Here is a 21,951-nt window from a genome sequence, read left to right as displayed (position 1 = left end):
GAAACAAGTGCCTGATCCACCCCTAAGGACCACAACTCAGTCATGAGTTTATCTCTGTTGACACAGTCAAAAGCTGAGCTGAGGTCCATGAAGGGCAAGTGGACAGAACCCCCTCTTACCCTGGTATATTTAGTTATCAGGAGATATAGATTTAAGTTCTGCTCAAATGTACCTCTCCCGGGTCTAAACCCATGTTGTAGGTCAGAGAGAATTACCTTATCGTTAGCCCAGTAAGTGATTCTCTCCAGAATCACTTTTCCTGTGATCTTCACTTCAACGTCGACTAGGGAAACTGACCTACAGCATTCGAGATCTGCTATCACTCCCCTTTTTTAAATATAGGGACTATTACTGACTGCTTCCAGGCCTTTGGATGCGGACCTCTGATGGCCGCATTTATACTAAACCGGGGCCCAGAGATCCACTAGCGAGTTTAACAAGTTTCCTGGGACGATAGCAACAGGGCCTAACCCTGGGGTAAAGATAGATGTGCCTCTTTAACCTCTGTGCACTATATAGTCAGTATATCAGTATTCGTGATAGAGTGATACCAAGGCTCAGATCCCTCACAGTCGTATAAGGTTACCCAAGCCTGAGCCGGGATAGAGACCACCTGATCGGGCAACTGTTCTTCCTTAAGGAAGTGGTGATTCAGGACCCCTCCAAAACTTTGTACCATCCTTTGATGTCACTCCATAAATCATTCTTGAGCTGCAACTTCCTGCTAGCAACAGCTGCTTTTTAAGCCGGTCTACACCTTTTAACCTGAACCCCTTGTGGGGTACTTTTAAGAGCTATCAAAAGCTCCTTCTTTGCCCTAGTGCAATTTTTGTCAAACCACCTACAAGGTTTGGGTGGGCCTGCTGATCCTGGGTTCGTGAGTGTCTGGTTAATATACTTGCAAATCGTGCCAAAAGCTTTGAGAATGTGAACCCCTGAGACCTCTTCATCAAGGCCGATTCTGAACGCCTCCTGACGTGATAACAACACTAAATTCCCCAGGAATACTATGTCCCCATTTAATCCTACGTCCTCAATCTTTGGTCGTGACTAAAGTTTTTTAGAGACCGCTTATGCACCAGGCCTTATTCTTCCATACAAAGGTAGCGATTAGGGTATTATGGTTACTATTCGGGTTCCATTTTAGGAAAAACTTGACAGAGAAGAAATATGCCCCCAGATAAGAAAATATAGTCAATAACTGTCCCCACACCAGGGCCCTCAAAAGTGGGGGCACCCTCCAGCTGCTTAAGTGCTTGTATAGAGAATAGGTTAAATGGATTAGAATTAGCAGCCAGGTCACCTAGGGTATTCCCTTGGGTGGAGTGCTTAACATCAACCTGATCAACAAGAAAACCCTCTGAGGCCTTGGGGTCAATTAGAAAGCAATCCCTTCACTGTTGTAAATTAAAGTCCCCAGACACAATCCCCTAAATCTGTTAGGAGGGTGGACAGGGAAATAAAACTTCTAGAAACCTGCTCACTTCCTCCAAAGTCTCTGAATTCTCTTTCCCATTAATAGGATTATAGATGCTAATGCCGAGGATGGTGAGATGATGGTCAAAGGGTAATCATTGTTTACAACAATGTTGATACATCACATGCTTATACAACACGGTCATTACAGCAACTGCATTGTTACATCACATACCATTACAACGCAAGTCGTTACAACGACTTACTGTAGGGGGGCAGAAGGTGTTGGATTTTAAATCCAACACTTTCCCTACTGTTGCACAGACTGGAGTTGGAATAGTGAATTATACTATTCCACAATCCAGCCACCCCCCTCCCCCTCTACAGTAAGTCGTGGTAATGACTTGTGTTGTAATGGTATGCGGCGTAACAATACGGTCGTTGTAATGACTGCGCTCTAATGGCATGCATGGTAAATGCATGCACTGTAACGTGGCCTATTCGGTCAAAGATCAGTATGATAGTGGGGGGAATTGGTAGGGATCATCTTGCGGTTACAAACCAGACCTAATTTCACAAGTGTAACAAGGCCCCATGTAGCTTGACTACTTAAAGATGGAATACCCTTTATACTAAAGGATGCATATCTCTCCAGAGAAAGTTCCCCCTTTATAATACCACATCTCCTGTAGAATAATGATGTTGTGGGTTTTGAGATAACTTATTAAATCAGGATCCCCTGATTTTCCCTGGACCCCCTCTATATTCCAACTTAGACCTTAAACAGTCTAGAGAACCTATCATTCTCTCTTTGCCAGTGCTCTTCGGTTGGCTTTTGACTTTGCTAGTTCTGGATGCTTTTAACATTGGCCAATATTGGCATAGCCAAGAGTGGCGATCAGCTATCTTAGAAGTATAGAAAATATTGTTCTCTGTAGCTTGAAGATGGCCAGCATAATGTGTTAAAAAGCCTGGAAAAAATATTTTATCCTTGCAAGATGGTTGCCTGGTTGTATGATGGATTGATCAAGAATGTTTTGAATGACCTGAGTTCACGGGTGTCATGCAGCTGTGAGTCTGCATTTGAGTTTATCCAGGACCTTTTCTCCAGTAGGTCTTATATGTGATACACGATGATTTTAATGTAGTAACTACCACTATGAAACATTGGATGACCTTTAGGGTAGGTTGGCTGGGGTCCAGGTTAAGGGTTACTCTGACTACATTCTTTTGAACATATTGAAGCCTTTCTGCCTTTTTTGGAGAGCCTGGTGTACTTCACACTGCAGTAATTAACAAATGTGATCACCTGTGCTCAAGCATAGGAATATTAGCCAGAAATTGTGATTTTTGCTTTTTTCTGTCAGTGATTCGACTGTCTCCAGGGTTGTGAATCAGTCAAAAAGAAAATAATTATCCTTGTAACTACCCTTATCCAAGAGCCATTGTTTTGCATCACTGAGACAAATGTATTGCTTCTTTAGCCGGACATGTGTGTGGTCCAGATACTCTGTGGTGTTTGCAAATCATGCCACTGTCACTAAATGTTGTGTAAAGTGGCATTTTCTTTTACTCCCATTTCAGCCCTTGCTAGACTAGGAATGACATCACAAGACTAGGTGACACTTAAGGGAGGTGTGAACCGAGTAATTATGTTTACATAGAGAAGAACCAACTGTTCTTATACGTCTAGTTATGGGACTGTGAACCATGAATTAAATATCCACAGTCTATAAATGTCTCTCTGCTACCTACATTGTAACACTACAGGCTAAGCTAAAGGTTACACGGTGTAGGTCATTTTAACAAAATAACACAAAGCAAAAGACTGATTTCGAATACTTGTTTGACTTAGCGGTTTAATGTTTCATATTTTTCTAACCTAGATGTAACTCCCACTGGTATTTACATATTTTTGGGGCTGGAGGTATATCTCTGTAGCTAGTGCTAATATTCTTGATGCAGTCTCTGCCAATAAAATTCTCCAGATGCAGTCTTTGGACTAAATGCAGGATGAGGATGATACTTGCCATACATTATACTGCCTTTTCCAGGTAGTTGTGTATTAGTCATTTGTACATTTTCTTTTAGAAGGGCAACAATCGAGGCCACACAGCTTCCAGTGCTCTATGGGAGTGCCTCTCTATTGGATTCAGATGGAGAAGAGAATATTTTATCTCTTGGAAGGTCAGCCTGTTTTTTATGAGAGGAGCGAATGGGTGAATCACACGTTAGAGAGAGTTTTGCCTTACTTTTTGGAAATACCACCATGTTGAATATTTGCCTCCATTTTTCTTTGGACTTGCTATAAGACAGTGTGCCAGGACAGGAACTGCATCATACTGTCGTAATAATCAGATAAATTAATGTGGAAACTTGTGTAGACTTTGTAAATAGTCTGCATAGCCACTGTTCCTCCAGTCAAGATTTGGAACTGGACAAAAAAAATTATGATTTTGTTAGCACTCGAAGGATTGGTCAGTTCGGGTTTTAAATCAATCAACCCAAACTTACAACTGGGATCCTCTAAATCCTGTGGTGCTTTTCACTAGGTCAACAGACCTTTGCCAACATGTTGTAATGGAACTAGAATAAAAGTCCAAGTCATTTATCATCAACTGTCAGGTTTTTAATTATCAGTCAATGATGAAAGGTTGAAGACGTTTCTAAAACCTTTATTTATCTTTAAATGGTTAGTATAAATGTTGTCGTTTTTATTTGGATAAGTCAATTGCAGATTAATTAAGAAAGGGTTTATTAGTGACAGCATAAACCAAGCAGTGTTTTTCCATAAAGGAATCAGTCCCTATCTATCTAAAGAGCCTAACCTACGCTATAGAAACCCATGAAGAGTCTCTTCTGGAAAAGAGCAAGATTCTTGAAGCATAGATAAAGTCTCGAACTTCCCATAAAGGGTTGTTCTGGAAAAACTCAGCCGAGTTCCCCACAGCTGCAGTAGAAACCAATACAATAAAGTTAGTGATCAAGTTAATGATTGCAGCAGTAGTGTTGATCAAATGCAGGTAGAAATTCTCCCTGCACTAAGATTCAAAGGAGGGTAAGTCACTGTCAGCAGTAGCTTCAAGTAATATTAACAGAACACCTTAAGCATTGTGCAAGGTAAAGGGTCTTCTCTCCTCTCTAGCTAGTAGGAACACTCAATTATAAATATAATTTCATAAATCATGTAGCGAAATTTGGGAGGTTTATGTCATCTTCAGCTAATGGAAACCACTTATCGATGGTGGTGTTGTCATCCACTGCTTCTCCTCCGGATTCCCATGGTAAACTTTCACGTTGGTGCATAGTTTAACAAATGTTGCAGTTTTAGATATGTGAGAGAAAGTTATCATGAGAACTTTCATACCTAAGCTGTTAGCTGCTTTTAAGGTCCCTTTGTGAAGATAGAGGGCTAGTCAAATCAAATCAACATAGTCTTTATTCGATATTTTTCAATCATAAAAGACATTTACAATACAAATTCACCCCCACCCCATAGATAATAAGATCCACATTTGGTCACAGACATTACCACTATTCCTAAAAAGAGCTTACTAGCTCATACATAATTTAAAAAAAAAAAAAAAAAAAATGTAAGTAGCTAAGTATCACATTTAAAACGTTAAAAAAAGACAGTGTTAAAAGGATAATACATTCATTGCTAGGAAAATCAAATTCTCAATACACTTTACTTGATCAAATGGCAGCATATAGCAGCATATAACAGCAGGCCTTGGGGTTATGCGGAACTCATTTTACGGGCACGAATTATCCACATCCAGTGTAAGAATTTCGACAAGGCTATAACGACTAGCTGGGATGTGTCAGTTCTTAAAATCCTAATTGCCTCACTAGCAGTTTTGAAGCCTAACTGAACCCAAATTGGTTTAAGCCACGACTTCCTTGGTACATTGTATTAAGGACAGGCAAACAACACATGCCCTATGTTTTCCCTTTGATCGGGGCAATAGGGACAGACCGAACTTTGGTTCCCACGCCATTTTACAGTTAATGTATTTAGTGGTAGTGTCCCCACCCTCATTTGGTGATACTTCTTCCGGTTCCCTGGAATAGTAATCCAGTCCCAATAGGGTTCTAGGGCCGGGGCATGCTTGAGCTCTAAGAAATCAGTAGTGAATGATAAATCTGTATGGCGTCCAAATGTCCTGAGCTCAACCATGTTCCAATACAGCTCACGAAGTATTTTTTTAGGTGGGAAGACATTCCCCACAGGGTCATGCCATAATGCAGATAGACCCATAGCCGTGTAAATTATTTTAACCTCCCTCATCCACTGAATTTTGTGGGACTTATCTGAGTCTCTGACCTCAAGGAAGCCCTGACCATACTGCAGGAGTTCAGGGGTTACCCATAATCTCCTCCAGTAGGCAACAGATCTATATTTTGCCATATCATCAAAACTACGAGCTCCTAGGTCATAGTGGAGAGGTATCAAGGGAGTGGATGCTGGTAATCCAGTAATATTACGAAAAAATGTATTTTGAGCGGCCGTCAACTTAGTGAGGTTACTGGTCCCCCAGAGTTCTGCCCCATACAGGACCGCTGCTCCCACCTTAGCATTGTGAATTTTTAAAACAGGAGTAATAGGCCTAGTATGTGATAAGTAAAATTCCTTGGTGAGTGCTCCTGCCAATTGAGGGCTAGTCTATTGTAATGCAACAATTCTATTTGCAACATCCTGGTTCAGCGTACACATGATATACTCAAATTGTTTCTTATTCTAACAGTTTATTCATTACAAATCAGTAGCAAATTCATTGGCAAAGCAGGGTAAGCTAGTGTGGTGTAATGCAAAAGAATATATAGTCAGCACATTCTTCGTTAGGATGCTGGTGCTAGGTAAAATATTCTAAAGAAACATCTATTTAGCTGTAAGCATGAGTCAAAAGAAAAGATGGTTTGGGCCTAGTTACAGAAGCACATGTAGAATTACAGCCTACTGCATTTTGTACTTAATGTTAGTTTCCTCACACATTTTAAGCAGGCACATTTTCTTTAGGTGTGTTTTATTTTTGCAGTTCATAACAGAGTTTAACCCCTTGGCTGCGGAGCTAATTCCGCCGCAGCGCTGGGGGGTAATGGGGGGTGAGCGCGGCACTGCCATGCTTGTGACGGAACCACGCCATCATGAGTCACGTGCGAGCTGTGCTCATGATGGCGTGGTTCCGTCATGACTCCGCCCACTCACTAATTCGCCTGCACAGGCGGGGAATCAGTGCCGCGTGGGCGGATCAGCTGCAGCATGACGGAACCACGCCGTCACGAGCACACGCCGCCCGTGGATCATGACGGCGTGGTTCTGTCATGCGCAGTGAAGGGGTTAAATGCATTCTAAAGTGAAATTCTAATACGGTTATTCAAGTCTTGTTTGATAGTTTGCAGCTTCTAATAGGAATCTCAAGATGTTACATTTCTTTAGTTTTCTTACTGCAGTTTTGTATTTATCTATTCAACAATTGCGGCTGCTGTGTTTTCTGTGTGTGCAGGACCGGCCGAAGAGCGCCCTGGAGCGCCTGTACTCCGGGGACCAGCAGCGGGGGAAGATGAGTGCCGAGGAGCAGCTGGAGAGGATGAAGCGGCACCAGAAAGCCTTGGTCCGAGAGCGGAAGAGGACCCTGAGCCAAGGAGAGAGGCACTCCGCCCCTGTCCGACCCGTAGCCCGACCCGTTTCGACAGACGTAGGCTCAGTATGTTAGAAACTCTTTCAGAGGATTTTTCACGTGTTTGTCTTGAGCAGGAGGCATTTAGACCTAGTGCGCATGTGGCGTCTTCATTTAGTGGGGGTCCTATTTCTCACGGGTGGTCGCAGTGTCATGGGCCCAGATTATGGTAGATCAGCAGCGCTGGCTGTAAATTGTGGAGTTCACTTGGCAGGCTGTGCAGGTAGTGAATGGTGGGCGAAGAAAGCTAGTGTTTTGGTTTTACAAAGACAGAAGTGATATATTGAACCTTATTTAGAAGGTGTGAAGAATGTCATGAAAATATGCAGGTAGGAGTGGGACTGTATGACAAGTTAATGATGAGTGTTTAACGATAGACAGCTCCTGGCATAGAAGAAAGTAAGGCGCGTATTTAGAAGTGCACCAAGCATTCTGTTATTATATTGAAAAAGTATGTTAGTGGGATCTCCTGCTCATCCTGATACTGCTGTATTAAGTAGGCCGTGCAGCACTGAATCAGTGGTATGTTTGATATTGCTCACTCTCTCATTGAAGAATTGCATGAAAAAGGGTTTGACTTTTCTTAGGGTGGTACTTATAAATATGTGACTATATACCTTTCCATCGCACTAACCCTTAGTATTCTAATGAAGTAACTAACCCGTCGCTCATGGTATAATTCCAAGATGTTTGTTGAAGAGTCCACAGACTAGACTTCAGTTGTCTGTGCCGCCGGCGTTTCGTAGTACAAGCACTCTTGCTTTTAGATTCCTACCACTTGTCTGCTCTAACTCTTTCCTGTGTGGTACACAGAAGCTTCTAATCATCTGAAGTACTTGCTAACTAGACTACTGAGTTTTTACCAGGCTTAGTTGCACATCTGTAGCCATGCATTACTTCCTCCTAATAACATATGCTTCTTCATTCTCCTTGTAAAGAATCCCTTAACTCTCGTGTAGCAGCACTTTTCCCATGGCTCTACCATAAAATCAGTGCATATAACCTACTACCACCTGATAACATACCAGTGCCTCAGTAATAAATAATCAAGGCCACTCTTACTATGTGGTGAGCTTAAAACGTAATCTCTTTGCCACATGTTATTCAAATCATGAAATGTGGGCTTTTATGTCACAAAATTGTAATACATGTGTAAAATGTATTATTCCTCCTATTTAACGATTTTAATAAATATATTTTTGATGAATGTATAGTATCTGATAAACTACTTTAAACATGATCTCAAACTTTTAACTGTTTGGCTGTGTATGCTGGATAGATCTCCGCATTTACCTGAATGTCGTCAGAACAAATATAGATTTAAATGTCGCTGGATTAAATTTGTGAAAAATCGTAACCAGCACCTGCAATAGAAACAGATTTGTATTTAAACATGTCAGGGGCATTGCATCATTAAATTGGATTTTTCTTATATTTCTGGTTGATATGATTTTAAATTTGTACTTCAAACTTTGAACTTTCTTACTGTAGAGAAATGCTTTCTGTTGTGAAAGTCTCATGTAGCAACACCAATAAATACATCGTTGAGCATAAAATATTCCTCTTTCTCTTTTTGACAAGTATCATTCAGTAGAACCTCTTTTCTAATTAGCAACAAAGCCTGGTTTAAACTGAGAACGTCTGTAAATGTTATAATTTCGGCCGAATATATTGTTATCCGTGCATTTACTACATTTGCATAGAAGCTTCAACTTAATTCAGTGAGTGGAAATGCTATGTTACTTTCACTTTGATGTGTTGGAAAGATCTTTGCATTAAAAAGGAAACTACCTTTTAAAACGTTTTTCTAAAGCCATAAGGGCCCAGTGCTACCTTATTGCTGACATTGCTTCAATATTCTCTTTCATTACGAAATCATTATGCACAATGCTGTAGGTGACATTTTATTGCCATACAATTTGAACATCTATAGGTAATTTCAGGTGATTGTGAGATGAGGTCCCAAGAATTTTTTGTCTTTGGCTATTTGTTTCTAGATATTTCACCTATTCGGAGTCATGCATTCTGATGTATTAAACTGTTTTGGGACTAGTGACATTAACCCAAAACGTATTTGCCTCTTTACAGTGGGCGTGCCACCTTTTTGCTTTAAGGAAAATAAAAGATTAACTTTTCTTGAAGGCAATTATCACTACATAATTGTCAAAGTGGCAACATGATTTCAAAATTACCTGCATCTAAATGTGGTATCATAAACTACATTACGGTTGACACTTAAATGTTTAAATTATATCAGCCACAGTTTATAATATTTGCCTTAATAGTCGAAGAACAAATGCACACCTCATTTGTTAACCATTTGAGACACATCAATGTCCTAAATAAATATTTTCACCTCAGGAGAACAAACAAACACAATTCTCTTGTATAGCTGCAAAAATATGTAGATATACTAAATTTGGAATTATTAAAAAAAAAGCTCCTTTCTTTGTTTCGTCTACCCCATCATCGTATGATTTAGAGTCCTCAATGATGGCAAGTACCTCAACACAGAAGACTCTACACCATGTGACAATGTTGACTGATATTGTGGACTGAGGGGCCATTTTCAGCAACTGAAAAATCAGGTTTATGTACTTTTCACCCTTGGGGGTGTTAAAAAGGATGATAAAAGTGGCCTGTGGTCTACAGTGAAGTGACCCTTCTAGACAGTGTTTTCACAGTTGAGCGTTACGGCAGATTCCGTAAATGCAGTTCGTGATATATATGGAAAAAGTTAGCATTGGGAAACCAACTAGAATATTTTACCCTTGCAGCCATTATGTGTGAAAACTGAGATAAACGGACCTGAAAGGGCCTTTTGTCCTAACAGAAGTACAGTGTATATATTAGCAAAATTGTGATTGATGATCAGCCACAGAATTACCTCTATTTGTCCTGAGGACGGAGATTGCTGAATTGGTTATGGTCCTGAAGAAGGAGATATTTGAAGGTACAAAGGGCACCTTAATGAGTGGGAGGGGGTTAAGTCTCAATTTGAAAAATAATGTCAATGTCTAATAGTTAAGAAAGTACGGGCAACTTTGCCCAAGTTGCGTATTTGTAGGTCCTGTAATTTTTTTTGTTTTTTTAGAGGTTTATATAGCACAAACTCTACCTCAAGATATCAGGTATCGGCGCGCTTTACATGAGCACCAGATTCCTTACCGACGGACACATTCATTTTTGTTAGCAATGTTCTGATGGCAAACAACATATACTGTGTATGAAACCTACTGCCCAATATTTAATATGATTTTAATGGGAAATGTTTTCGTATTTTGTTGATTAATTCATACTTTAAAAAAGTTACGTAAAGAAAGGGTTTTTTGCCTATAACTATCACCCAATGTGGTATATGTTCAAATTTTGGTAGTTTAATAAGAGAATTGTGTTTAGTAGCTCTCTTGATGTGAAAATACTTATTTAGGGACATTAATGTTTCCCAAATGGGTAACAACAAATGAGGTGTGTATTTGTTACAATTTTGTTAATACAAATGAGAGTAAGGCACTAAGATATTTCCTTTAAGTCATATGACACAACCATCAAATGTACGTTTTTGGGTTAGATCCAATGCTATTGCGAGGGTAAAGATTCAACTGGTAGGTGCATAGCAAAGGCCCACCTCGTACTCTGACCAGTGCAGAGTGATCTACTTTCTACAGTGAGACCAGAAAACGTCTTTATGAAAGTTGCAGCCTAAAATAATATTTTGTTCTTGATGATGTCCAGGCTCTTGACTGATCTGGTCAGTAATACTCTCTTCAGATAGTGGGTTCCTCCATAAGGGTCCTGGAACACTACAAGTCCAAAACCTAGTTGCCATAGCTACACAGCAACCTGGTAAGGCAACCCCATTGAATGGTGGAAGACTTCTTTGGCAATTGTTATTTATATGTCTCCCATGTCCAGGACGGTTGAGTTCAGTTTAGGGATATTGAAACCTCTTCCAGTTCTGAAGTTCCATGATATATAATGGTGCCAAGTTTGGGGAATACAAGTTACACCCTTTCCAGGTCTTTGTCAGCAACTTATTTATATTTTCCTAAAAGTCCTTGTTTGTAACGACTTGAACATTCCAAGAACACCACCAGCTTGTGCAAAGATTAGTTTGGCTGCACCTTCTCACCCTTCTTGCAGCTCAGGTAGGGTCTTCTGTTCACTGAAGTTGGCAATGTGTAGTACTTGGGATATCTTAGTGATAATAGCTTACCTATCAGTCCCACTGCAATGAAGGTTGTGATCCGGAAATAAGACATGTTGGCACTACCTCGAAACCATGGGCCCAGCAGCTTGAAGAATTTGTCAGGCAGTGGTTTAGAATAATGTTATTTTCACCAACAGAATCTGACTTCTCGCAAGAAAATGAGTATAGCCATTTCTGGGCCAAATAGCTTTGAGAATCCTGAGATTTACAGAAACAGTGTTCCTTACTTAACCAATACACAGTGTTGTGAACACAGTGTGGACAAAGTGGGTATTAACATTTTCTGAATAGGGCTTGTGTGACCATATATAAGGCAGACACCGATTGTAACAACCCCTAATTATAATGTAGGGGAAAAAACTACTTTTGCATATCTTATACGACTTAATTTTCACACATACATCAAACTCGTATGTATAAATCCATGCATTTATGAATCATACATAGATTTTCAATGCATAATTTTCACCCTTTTCCATGCGTAAGTTGGACTTACACTTGGAATTGTCTAGGCCTGCAGTATTCGTACATTGTTTTGTGACAATTGTACAGAACGTGACCAGCACATTGCATTTGGTTAATTTATACAGTGTACATGAAGGGTGGATTTGAAGACGAACTGATATCGATTTTTTACGTACTTAAGCAAATTTTAATTTACCCTTTCAAGAAGTTTAATCCAAGCAGTTTGGCCTGGTACACGTGGGATCTTTTACATTCGGGATGGTGGCATACACAGAAGTTTACTGTAGTAAATATATATAGTCAAAGAGTGTGAGATGGATGCCTTCTCTGTATTACTACATGATTCAAAACCCTGGACATGCAGTGGGCAGTGTACGCACGGATGTATCCCTCAAAGACACAGTATGGACTCAGATCTCACAGAGTGCCATGTAACTGGAGTAGGCAGACCTCAGAAAGAACAAATCAGGGTTTTACAGAATGGAATTAAAAAGTATGTAAGTGATCTTCGTGGTATTTATGCTGAACTTTAAGGGTACAGACAGATAGACTACACTACACAATACAATATTTACTGCATGACATGATAAACTGTTATCCCAGGTTTCTAAACTTAGTAGTTATATATATTTTTGAAATGGAAGTCCCCTTCATGCCATGTGGAAATCTCTTTATGCTGTTTGAGTGGGACTGTAATTTTCCCACTATGCTGAGAATTACTGCCAGCAAAATCTTCATGGACAAATTCGAAATCTTTAGACATTTATTGTGAATTCTTCAAAGATTCACTGACACATTTGTCCAATTGTAGGCTGTGTTGTGGACATAAACTTTTGGTATTGTTGATCCAGTTAAATTACTTTGACATTGACTTACCATTGGCCTAGCACCCTAAAATGTGCTCAGTTAAACAGTAACATGATCGCATTGGTCTTTCTCCAAATTACTGTATTGTCAAAGCAGTGAATGTGTCACTTCCAATTTTTTACACTTGGAAATCAGACCACTTCCCCATTATCCACTGAACTGCTTGTTACAATATTTCTGAAATGTAACCATTCAACTTTTTATTCTATTGAAAGGTACTCCTATTATTCATTTCGTTATGAAAAGATGGAAGGTTGTTTTATTGAATTTGGTGTATTTCCCAGATTCATATCCAGTATGTCTCCTGACATCTCACTCTCAAACTTTAACCAATTCCTAATTTCGCATGTTTGATACCCATTAAAGTAATGTAGTATATTACAAATGTAATAAAAATGAACAGCCGGGTCGGGACAGCTATTAGAAAGCTGGCCCGACCCAAGGTTGAAAAACCTGATGCAGATTTCCGACTTTTTAAAGAAGCGGACCACATACATTGTGCATCAAAAGTAAAGGAAAGTTCAACTAGTTATACTTTGACGTTAACTTGAAAACATTTGTTTTTCCCAAAGTCATTTTTAGATCGAACTTCTGGGCATAAAATTACTACGGTGAAAAACTGCCCTCCTTAGCACTACCATCCATTCATTTTTAATCCTGACCCCTGGAACCTACCAATAAAGTTATATTTGGTATCCAGGAGCCAGTTTTAATTCCACTATTCCCTACTGCAATTTTTTGTTCCATCACTGTATCCAGTCTTGATTTGTTGTGTTTGTTTGTGAAGATTGTTGTCACTTTCAGTCCTGTGTTGCACTTTGTTCTTGTACTTTTTGTTCCACCTCCCTATTCTCCGCCCGGAACGTGGCTACGCCCGGGCGTCGTAGCAGACCCGATGATGAAGCATGTCACACACAGTGTGTGTGAGTGAGGGCAGTTTTTCATCAGACACAAGTGTGCCACTGCTTGTACACTTTTGAATAGTTTGTTTTTTCTGTCTTCTCCACCCCTTTTGTGTGTACATTATATTGTCTTAGGGGGTTCGGGGTGGTGGAGTTACATGTAGACCCTCTCCCCTTCTGTGTGTGAGAACATAAAATTACTACCACATTAGGTGTGCTGAGGCAGTCACATGACTTATAAATTGATTGAAGCGTACGTGGCAATGTCTATGTCATTGGAAATGTGTAGTTGCGCGTTATTATGGAATGTTAGTAGCGAGTGTCTCTTGGTCAGCATAGCATGCCTCCGGGAGTGAAGGGTCCTTCATTTCCAGGAGCTTATCTTGCTGTGCAGTTTATTAATAATCAGAGGTCAGACTGCCTGCCTCCCAAGGTGAACCTGCCAGAGCAGGATAGCCTCACAAAAGGCCTTCAGTAGCATTGTAATGGAAGTGCACCAGATGCCAAAGGGTGTCAGTGCCAATATTTCCAAAGTGCTGAAACATCAATCCTATTTCTCAGACGATACAATAGCATTTGATGTGTATCTTGTTAACCTGCTGTGTGTGTGAGTATGGATTCGTTTCCCAATGCAGAAATGTGAGTGACCTTCCCATGAAAGACATTGTTGAGCCAGAAGTGGCCTGATTAATAGCTTTTATTGAGTTCTATAAAATTACCAATAATAAGTTATGCTGGGGTCCGCATTGTGAAATATATCCACATTGGGGCTCAGAGGGAGCCTGCGGGTAGCTTTGCTCTTCTCTTCATACACCTACCCCTAGCTGTTGCACAGAGTCATTTTTCCAAGCAAGTGCCTCTAACATTTTTCTTTGTCACCAGTGGAAACGTGAGCAAGAGTTTGATTTGCAGTTACTTGAGCGAGCAGCGCGTGGGATCGAAGACAAGGACAAAGAGGACTCTGATTGGCTGAAAGTGACCGCTGTTCCAGTGACGGAGCTTGACCTGGAACCCCAGGACTATGACTTGGACATCAGCAAAGAGGTAAACTAGTCCATTCACTAATTTGACACAGCAATTTATAATATTCACCTTCTGTGTTATGGAAATAGGGCTCATTTACGCAGCGTAGCATCACTGGTAGGCCTCAGTTTTGATTTCCTTTGTATAATTCTTGTAACCTGGTACCATCATTCAGCTGCACCTGACTCCGGAATGTGTCCAGATGCTTCCACACTATGCCCATGAGAAGGATCATATTACACTAGCACACCCCAATACCATCAAAGGCAGATGTGGTCCACTAGGAAGCATTTCAGATACAGATAGTACATTCCTTATGACCACATCAGCCTAGGCCCCATGAACCGAGGGGTGTCACGTGACGTGCCCATGTTGCTGCCACAGATACTTGGACTGCTGCATTCAGATTACAGGCCGCCATTTGGGAAGCCGCGACTTATATACATTTTGGATCAAGCCATCCATCAGGGACGTGTATCTGCCCGGAAATACTTGTAAACCCTTTTCTTATGGAAATGAGGATTTGCAGCTTGTGATCAGGCACTTAGGGTGGGGGTTGCTTCGATCTTCCATGACACCCAGCATAACACTTAAGGCAAGGCTCCGTGTCTTCCACAAACAAGCATCCCATAATACTAAGAGTAAGGCGTCCTTGTCTTCATCCTAACACAGAATAAGACCAGGGGCAAGGCAGCTTCTCTCCCCCTAAACATAAACCTCTTCCGCGTCGCCCTGCTGGGCCTGCGAGCCTGGGGTCATACCTGTTATGTCAGGTTCAGAAAGCACATCAAGACCTGGCTATTCGAACAATAACAAGAATGGCCATAAATCTCTCCTGACTTTTACGCTGTGTCTCGGCGCCGGGAAACCCTTTTTGGGTAGCTGTAGCGCCTTACAAATTGAAAAAATAAATAAATAAATACATAAAAATAAATAAGGGGGCTCGTCCAGTCCTCGGTATCCTTTGCTCTAGTGTGGCGCCCCTCCAGGATTCCCGGGGTCCTCTTTTAGTGAGGCAAGCCGCCCCACGGACAGGACCCAGCTCAGGGACACATTCTGCTCTGCAGCTGGCACCTCGCACATTAAAGCAGACATGCAAAGGATCGCCTGGACGTGCATTGCTTAAGGAGACAGTATAGTTTTCAACTTCATAAAGTACCTAACCATGCCTCCCTGCGCAGCGGTCCCTAAGGGAGGGGATGAGAGTGCGAAAACGAGCGCTCCTTCTGACTGAAACCGCACGGGCAGGTTTTCATGTCACCCTCTTCCAGTCCCCGGGGTGAAGCACTGAAGCGTCAGGAATGGAGCATAAGCGGCTCAATTCTTGCTTAATGGGGGCTAGCCGCAGTCTAAGAGCCATTCGGGGTCTGTATGCTGCCTCCTATGCAGGGGTTTGTATCGTCGAAAGGGCTCTCAGTCACAATTAGTCCGAGTGTCCGTAGGTGCCCCCAGCAGATTCGATTAATGGGTATTGACGTTTTAAATGCAAAGATTACTAAAACGTTGCCGTCTCTTCAGTGACAAAGAGGCGGCGGGGCCGTGATGCGGCTGCCCGCGCGGTATTGTTTTCACTTCTTTTCACCCGCGCGAGATGGACAGCGCTCATTATAGGGATGACAAAGGGTCTGCCGAGGGGGAGATAAGGGAGACGAATGGCTAGGTCGGTGAAGGTGACAAAATATGCTTTACTGCCGCAGTGGCCAGGTGCGCGGGCATTTGTATTGCGCTACTGCCATCTCCTGGACATGGAGTGTTTCGCATACATTGTGAAATGTTTGACTGCAGTAAATGAAGGAAAAAATGCGCAATGCAAAAGAAGCAAAGTCTGCATCACAAATTTGATCCGTGCGATTTTTTCCCCCCTACGGTCCATTTGTCGTTGTGAAAACTGGGAATAGAGCTGTGAGCTCCTGAACTCGGAAATTTTCCTTCTGGTCCTTTTGTCATCCTAGGCAGTCTCCACAACTGCCAAGCACAATTTCAGACGTCCTGGCAGGGAGCTTCATTGTACCTGTAGCGAACCAGGGCCTGTCTTGTACATCGATATCTTCAGGACATAACTACACCCACGCTTTTGTCCAGATTTCTGGAGATTGGACGTGGCGTGGGTCTCTCCAGATCACACGCCGATGCCCTTACATCCAATTTAAGGATGACTATTCTTAATGCTTGCGAATGAGCCCTTCGCCTGTTGGTTAGATCGCTGGAAGCAGTCACTGGAAAGGCAGGGTTTCCATGCAGAAAATGGTTTGTATATTTGTTTCTGTGTCTAGAGCCTCTCAATTTCTAAATATTTTCTTTTGCGGTTGACCTTCCCATTCTGAGAATATTGAATATTAGGAAGATGGTGTGTAGCATTACATCTGCATGACAAGGGTTATCACTGGACTAAAAAGGATTCAGCGATGCTCTATTGAAACACAGCTCCTTTACCCACGAATCTTAATAAAACTCGTGAACCCTGCTTGACCTTGACAGGCAGACATACTGGAATCGGCAGAGGTCATTATGTGGCACAGTATTGCGGCTCCTGCCCTGCCAACATAAAACCTCTGCATATGTGCATGTGTCCTTGCTGGTAAGAGTGGCGTAGCCATGTGTAGGTCCGGCAGGGGGCCTGTCATTTGAACTGGGCTCCAACAAGGCATCGCTGAAGTTCCTGTAGGACTGATAATGTGGCGGTCCATTTGGACACCTGTCTTCTTTCATTGACACCATGTTCGACTCCTGGAGTTTCGACTGTTGGTATTTAATGCCATCTGCACCATCAGGTTTGGGGTCTGAAGTCGATGAAGCCTTTAATGGAGACATCATTAGGTCGGATGCTGCCCTGTTGACAGGGCTTGTTTTGAGATCTACTTTAAGGGAGCTATTGATGCTTTTGCCTAAGGACATCCGAGTGACTTGTGCATTGGAAAGACCCTATTTAGCCTGTGCCTGTCTCTTTCCATTCAATCCTCGTGATCGGCTAGGTAGTTGGTAGTGTGGGTGAAGTGGTCCTGCAGGTCTGTGGGATTAATCTGGCTGGTATTGGAGAAGGAGATTGGCTGGATAGGTCGTAACATATACATGTTGAAAAGGTTCGGTGAAGAGGAGACTCTAAAGGCGTTTCCCAAGTTGTGGTGTGATATCCTAGAGATGAAGATGTTTTATTTAATTTTCATGTTCATTGAGGAGCAGGCAGACCTATCCTAGACCTATGCTAAAGGCCCTTATTCAGTTTTGGAATCTAAAAACTGGGGTGATGTGGACAATAATGGTGAACGCAGTAGAGCGGCTTAGGAAGGTGGGCAAGGCCAGGCACTTGGAGTCCGTCGTGGCCAGGTTGTCATCCTGTATGGCTCCCATGACATTTGCTTACCTGTGCTTGTCTCAATAAACCTTTGTGCTAGTTGCTCGGGGTGGTTTTAGGATGGTCTGTGTGTTCTGTCGTGGCTTGTTGAGGCAGCATCATGCTTGCTTTTGTTTGCTGGGCTCTTGGAGGGACCGCTTGGGGTTGAATGTCCTGCTCTCCGCATTGCAGAGGGGTTTACATCACCAGTAGCCGTTTCAAGAAGTGTGAGGATGGTATAGTGGGCACAGGAGGGAGCAATATGTCATTTTAAAGGAGACATTGATGGAGTGATTGTCCAAGGAATTCTGAAAACAGTGTGGATTTCAGCCTAAACTCAGGGCTTCAGCAGTTCACACCTCACACGCATTTCCAGTAAAAGAAATAACCCCCGCAAACCAATCAATAACTCATTTATTCTTTACATGTATAATTGTATTGTATGGAGAGTTTTAATATCAAATTGCCTCTGTTTCCTTAGTTGTCAAAACCGGACAAGGTTGCGATTCCAGAACGTTACGTTGAAATGGAGCCGGAAGAACCCCTCAGCAACGAGGAGCTGGAAGCCAGGCACAGGAAAGTGGAGAAGATAAAGCACCTCCTTGCTCGTTCCAGGTAGGAGTCTAGCTCTCTCGGGTATTTTCAAAGCGCTTTTTGAAGCTGCATTTTTGAAAGTGAAAAAACATTGAGCTAGAAAAAAGCATTACCTAGTAACACATCACATTTTATTACAACTGTGATAACTGTGTGGCAAAGCTCTTACACTCGCCCCATATAACTTCCTTTAGCTAGACGTTGCCTGCATTTCCACAGCTACTCGGAGAGTCAGGGAGGAGTAGGGAGAAAACTTTCCATTGCAGACTAAGAATCTAGAGCACCAATAAATGGGAAACACCAGTCCTCTAACATTTGATAGTGTCTGGCTGTCCCTTTAACTGCATAGAATGGGGAAAAGCTGCAATGATCCTTGTCAACTGTGCTCTGAAAGTGCGTTCTTGTGATGGTGAATAATATATTATTAGAACCAGCTCATTTCACTGTTTCACGTGACCTGAAAGACCAAAAACACAGTCACTGGAATAGAGTGCTGAAACAGCGCAGTGAAACTGTGCACCAACTACAAACACCACGTGAAAGTTGGCACGTATCAGCTGCATGAACACAACTAAATAGCCTTAAAATAATGCAGCAGATATATTCAATCTAAAGCAGATCGTCAGCCTAATATTTTGATTGAGACCGTAAATTCAGGGATCTGTGCATGTTAAAAATGTTCACACCTACTGAAACATGACAGTGAAAAAGTGATGTGGGTTTGGAAAGACGCAATGAATTGAAGGTAAACATCGCCTTACATAACCATTGTCTGTGAAGAAAAAAATATTAGGATCAATTGTGGTTGGATAAAGAGTAGCAAAGACTGAGGACGTAACTGCATAGTTATCATCTGCTCAGAATACATTACAATGAACCCACTGCATGGCTCCCTTGCCGGAATAAAAGCATCCACAGTTTCCGCCAACATGCTCAACCCCTGTGGGACGCAATTACTTCATCCATCCTGTCAGCTTGATCAGTAATCATTTTATTTTTGCGTGGTGTTTGTGCCGAGTGGCCGCTAATTAGACACGGGGGGTGTAGGTGTGTGTAGGTGTGTGTGTGTGTGTGTGTTTGTAGGTGTGTAGGTGTGTGTAGGTGTCAAAGCACACCTGGCTACCCGGAGAACAAATACTAGTCTGCGTGTGGTAATGGAACCTCCAACGCCTCAGCACCAAATGTGCGGGTGTTCGGTGGAGCCGTGCTAGACAGAGACAACACTGTTGAAACATGGGCGTTAGGGCATTGTACAGCAAAGAAACACTCGGAAATAATGGGCATTTTGCACGGCGAATGGGCCCGGGGCCTTGATTGACAGGAATCATAAGTGTGTGGGCAGCAGCCAAAAATTATTTTCTTGTTAATTAAATTGGAAGGCTAAATATCTGTCTTACATGCATTAAAAAAAACAAGCCTCGATCTCTTGTCTTGGGTCGGGTGGAGCGGTGCTAGACAGAGACAACACTGTTGAAACGTGGGTGAGAGGGCATTGTACAGCAAAGAAACACTCGGAAATAATGGACTCGGAAATAATGGGCATTTTGCACGGCGACTGGGACCGGCGGGAGAGAGAGGCGCAGGGGTGCACCCAAAAGTATTCATGGGGTTATAGTGTCATCTAGTGGCACGTCAATGCAATGCTAGAAGAGATCTCGGGATGCATCTATGTAGTAAATACAAAGATGATCGGAAAGATGAGAAATTGGAAAGATAAAGAGGAAAGAAAGCAGAGGGCGTAGACGAGCTGGGAAATAGAAAGAATTGGAGAGAGAGGCGGAGGGAGTTGTGTGCATGTGCGCTGTGCCCGAAAGCACTTAATGAGCCATGACGGCTCGTAACTGTAAAACAAGGCGATAAGAAAGGCAGATGTCGGCTGCACGCATTCACGCGCACATGTATGCAAGCTTTAGGCCAGGAAAAGCTTGTGGGTAGTACTTTGAAAATTCCCTTACTAAAAGTCGAGCAAGTAGCGCATGCGCTGCTCTAGGCTCGACCTAAAAAGAAAGCCAGCATATGGTACACTTTGTGTTAGAAAGAGGACATGAATACGCAAGGTTAAGACCATCGCTAAAATATACCTTTATATAAAAGCAAATATATAAGCTATAAGAGGGATATAATTCATCTATGTCCACAAGCATTTTGATCCCCAACAAAATATATGCACTACTGGTACTGTGGAGTTAGGGGAGATTTGCCTTGGTTCAGAAACAATCCTTCAGTCAAATTATTTAAAAATGTTCTTCACCCATTCAAATAAAAGGAATGAAGGACATGGCTGATTTCACAATGTGTTTTGTACGAAATTAATGCTTTATTGTTTAAAAAAAAATGATTTATTGAGGGAGAGGCAGGGAGGGATATGAGACATTCTGAATGATCCTTTCAGATAAGACGTCCATTCATTTCTCTAAATGTAATTTAAGTTTTCCTGTTTTTCTAGTATGCACAATCTGCAGCCTGTGGTTTCTCCGGATGAGCAGAGCTATCAGGACACAGGTGCCCAGCTTCAGGAGCAAGAACGCATTATTACTATATCATATGCTTTGGCTTCCGAGGCATCCCAACGTAGCAAGCAGGTTGCAGGTAATACGTCATTTCAGCTTCCTTTATTTTACATGTACACGCGCCTTTATGGTTGAATTGATGAGTTCAAAGGGAAAAGCTTTTTATATCACTTACAATACTTACTGTGGCCCATTTTGATGAATCTGCACTTAACGTTCCAAAAAGTGCACTTGCATAACATTTTGATTTGTTTTTTAAAGGCTGAGAATAGGGGTCTGGATGGAGTCCATAGTTATATTTCCCCTTTTAAAACTCTTAAAGGAACTATTATTGAGCAACCTGCAACAGAGCCTGAATGTGGAGAAGTGTGGCTCAATGGTTAGAGCGGCAGACCCTGATGCAGAGGTCTGGCCTGGGACCAGGGTTCAATTCCCGCCTCGGCAGGTCTTGGACTCAATTTCCTCGGACCTGATAATTCTCGCCTCGGTGCCTATTCTAATCATGGGTCCCACTCCGCAACTCTGGGCAATAGCTTGCTTAATCTCCACAACGGCCCCAACAGCGCTGGGATGCCTGGCTGCACTGGGGGGGGGTGCCCAGGAGTGGACATTTCACAGGGAAGCCAGGAAGGGTTCCTAAGCGGTATACGGACAGCGCCGGGACACCTCCGGTGTAGGTAGCTGTGCGCTTTACAAATGCCGGAATTTCATATCATTTCAATGTATTGAGACAAAATTTGGACTTGTAGATCACGTTTGACTCAATTCACATTCTTTTATTGGTGTAACGTCAATTCTTTCATTTGTTTTTTGAAAAATCACAAAAAATCGGGGGGGGGGGGAAGGGGCAGAAAATGTAGTAATAGGTTGCTGTTTGGTTTGCTAACTGGTTCACGAAACCATTTTTATAATTTTAGCTCTCCATTTGTTTGGCTACCAGGAGCTGATTACG

General features: G+C 42.1%; 1 protein-coding gene across 7 annotated transcripts in view; it reads left to right on the top strand.

Annotated features, from left to right (window-relative positions):
• The window catches only part of PLEKHA7 (pleckstrin homology domain containing A7), a 988,577-nt gene that overhangs the window by 943,475 nt on the left and 23,151 nt on the right, over nucleotides 1–21,951 (top strand). For all 7 annotated transcript variants that reach the window (XM_078681034.1, XM_078681032.1, XM_078681039.1 and 4 more), the window contains 4 exons: nucleotides 6,924–7,124; nucleotides 14,424–14,585; nucleotides 18,377–18,510; nucleotides 20,936–21,078. In XM_078681034.1, the coding sequence (XP_078537160.1) occupies nucleotides 6,924–7,124; nucleotides 14,424–14,585; nucleotides 18,377–18,510; nucleotides 20,936–21,078 (640 nt within the window). The remainder of the gene's footprint in view (nucleotides 1–6,923; nucleotides 7,125–14,423; nucleotides 14,586–18,376; nucleotides 18,511–20,935; nucleotides 21,079–21,951) is intronic.

This window comes from Lissotriton helveticus, chromosome 3_1 (assembly GCF_964261635.1).
Source record: "Lissotriton helveticus chromosome 3_1, aLisHel1.1, whole genome shotgun sequence".
Taxonomy (NCBI): Eukaryota; Metazoa; Chordata; class Amphibia; order Caudata; family Salamandridae; genus Lissotriton; species Lissotriton helveticus.
The sequence above is the reverse complement of the archived record's forward strand: the minus strand, read 5'-3'. Positions and strand labels throughout refer to the sequence as shown.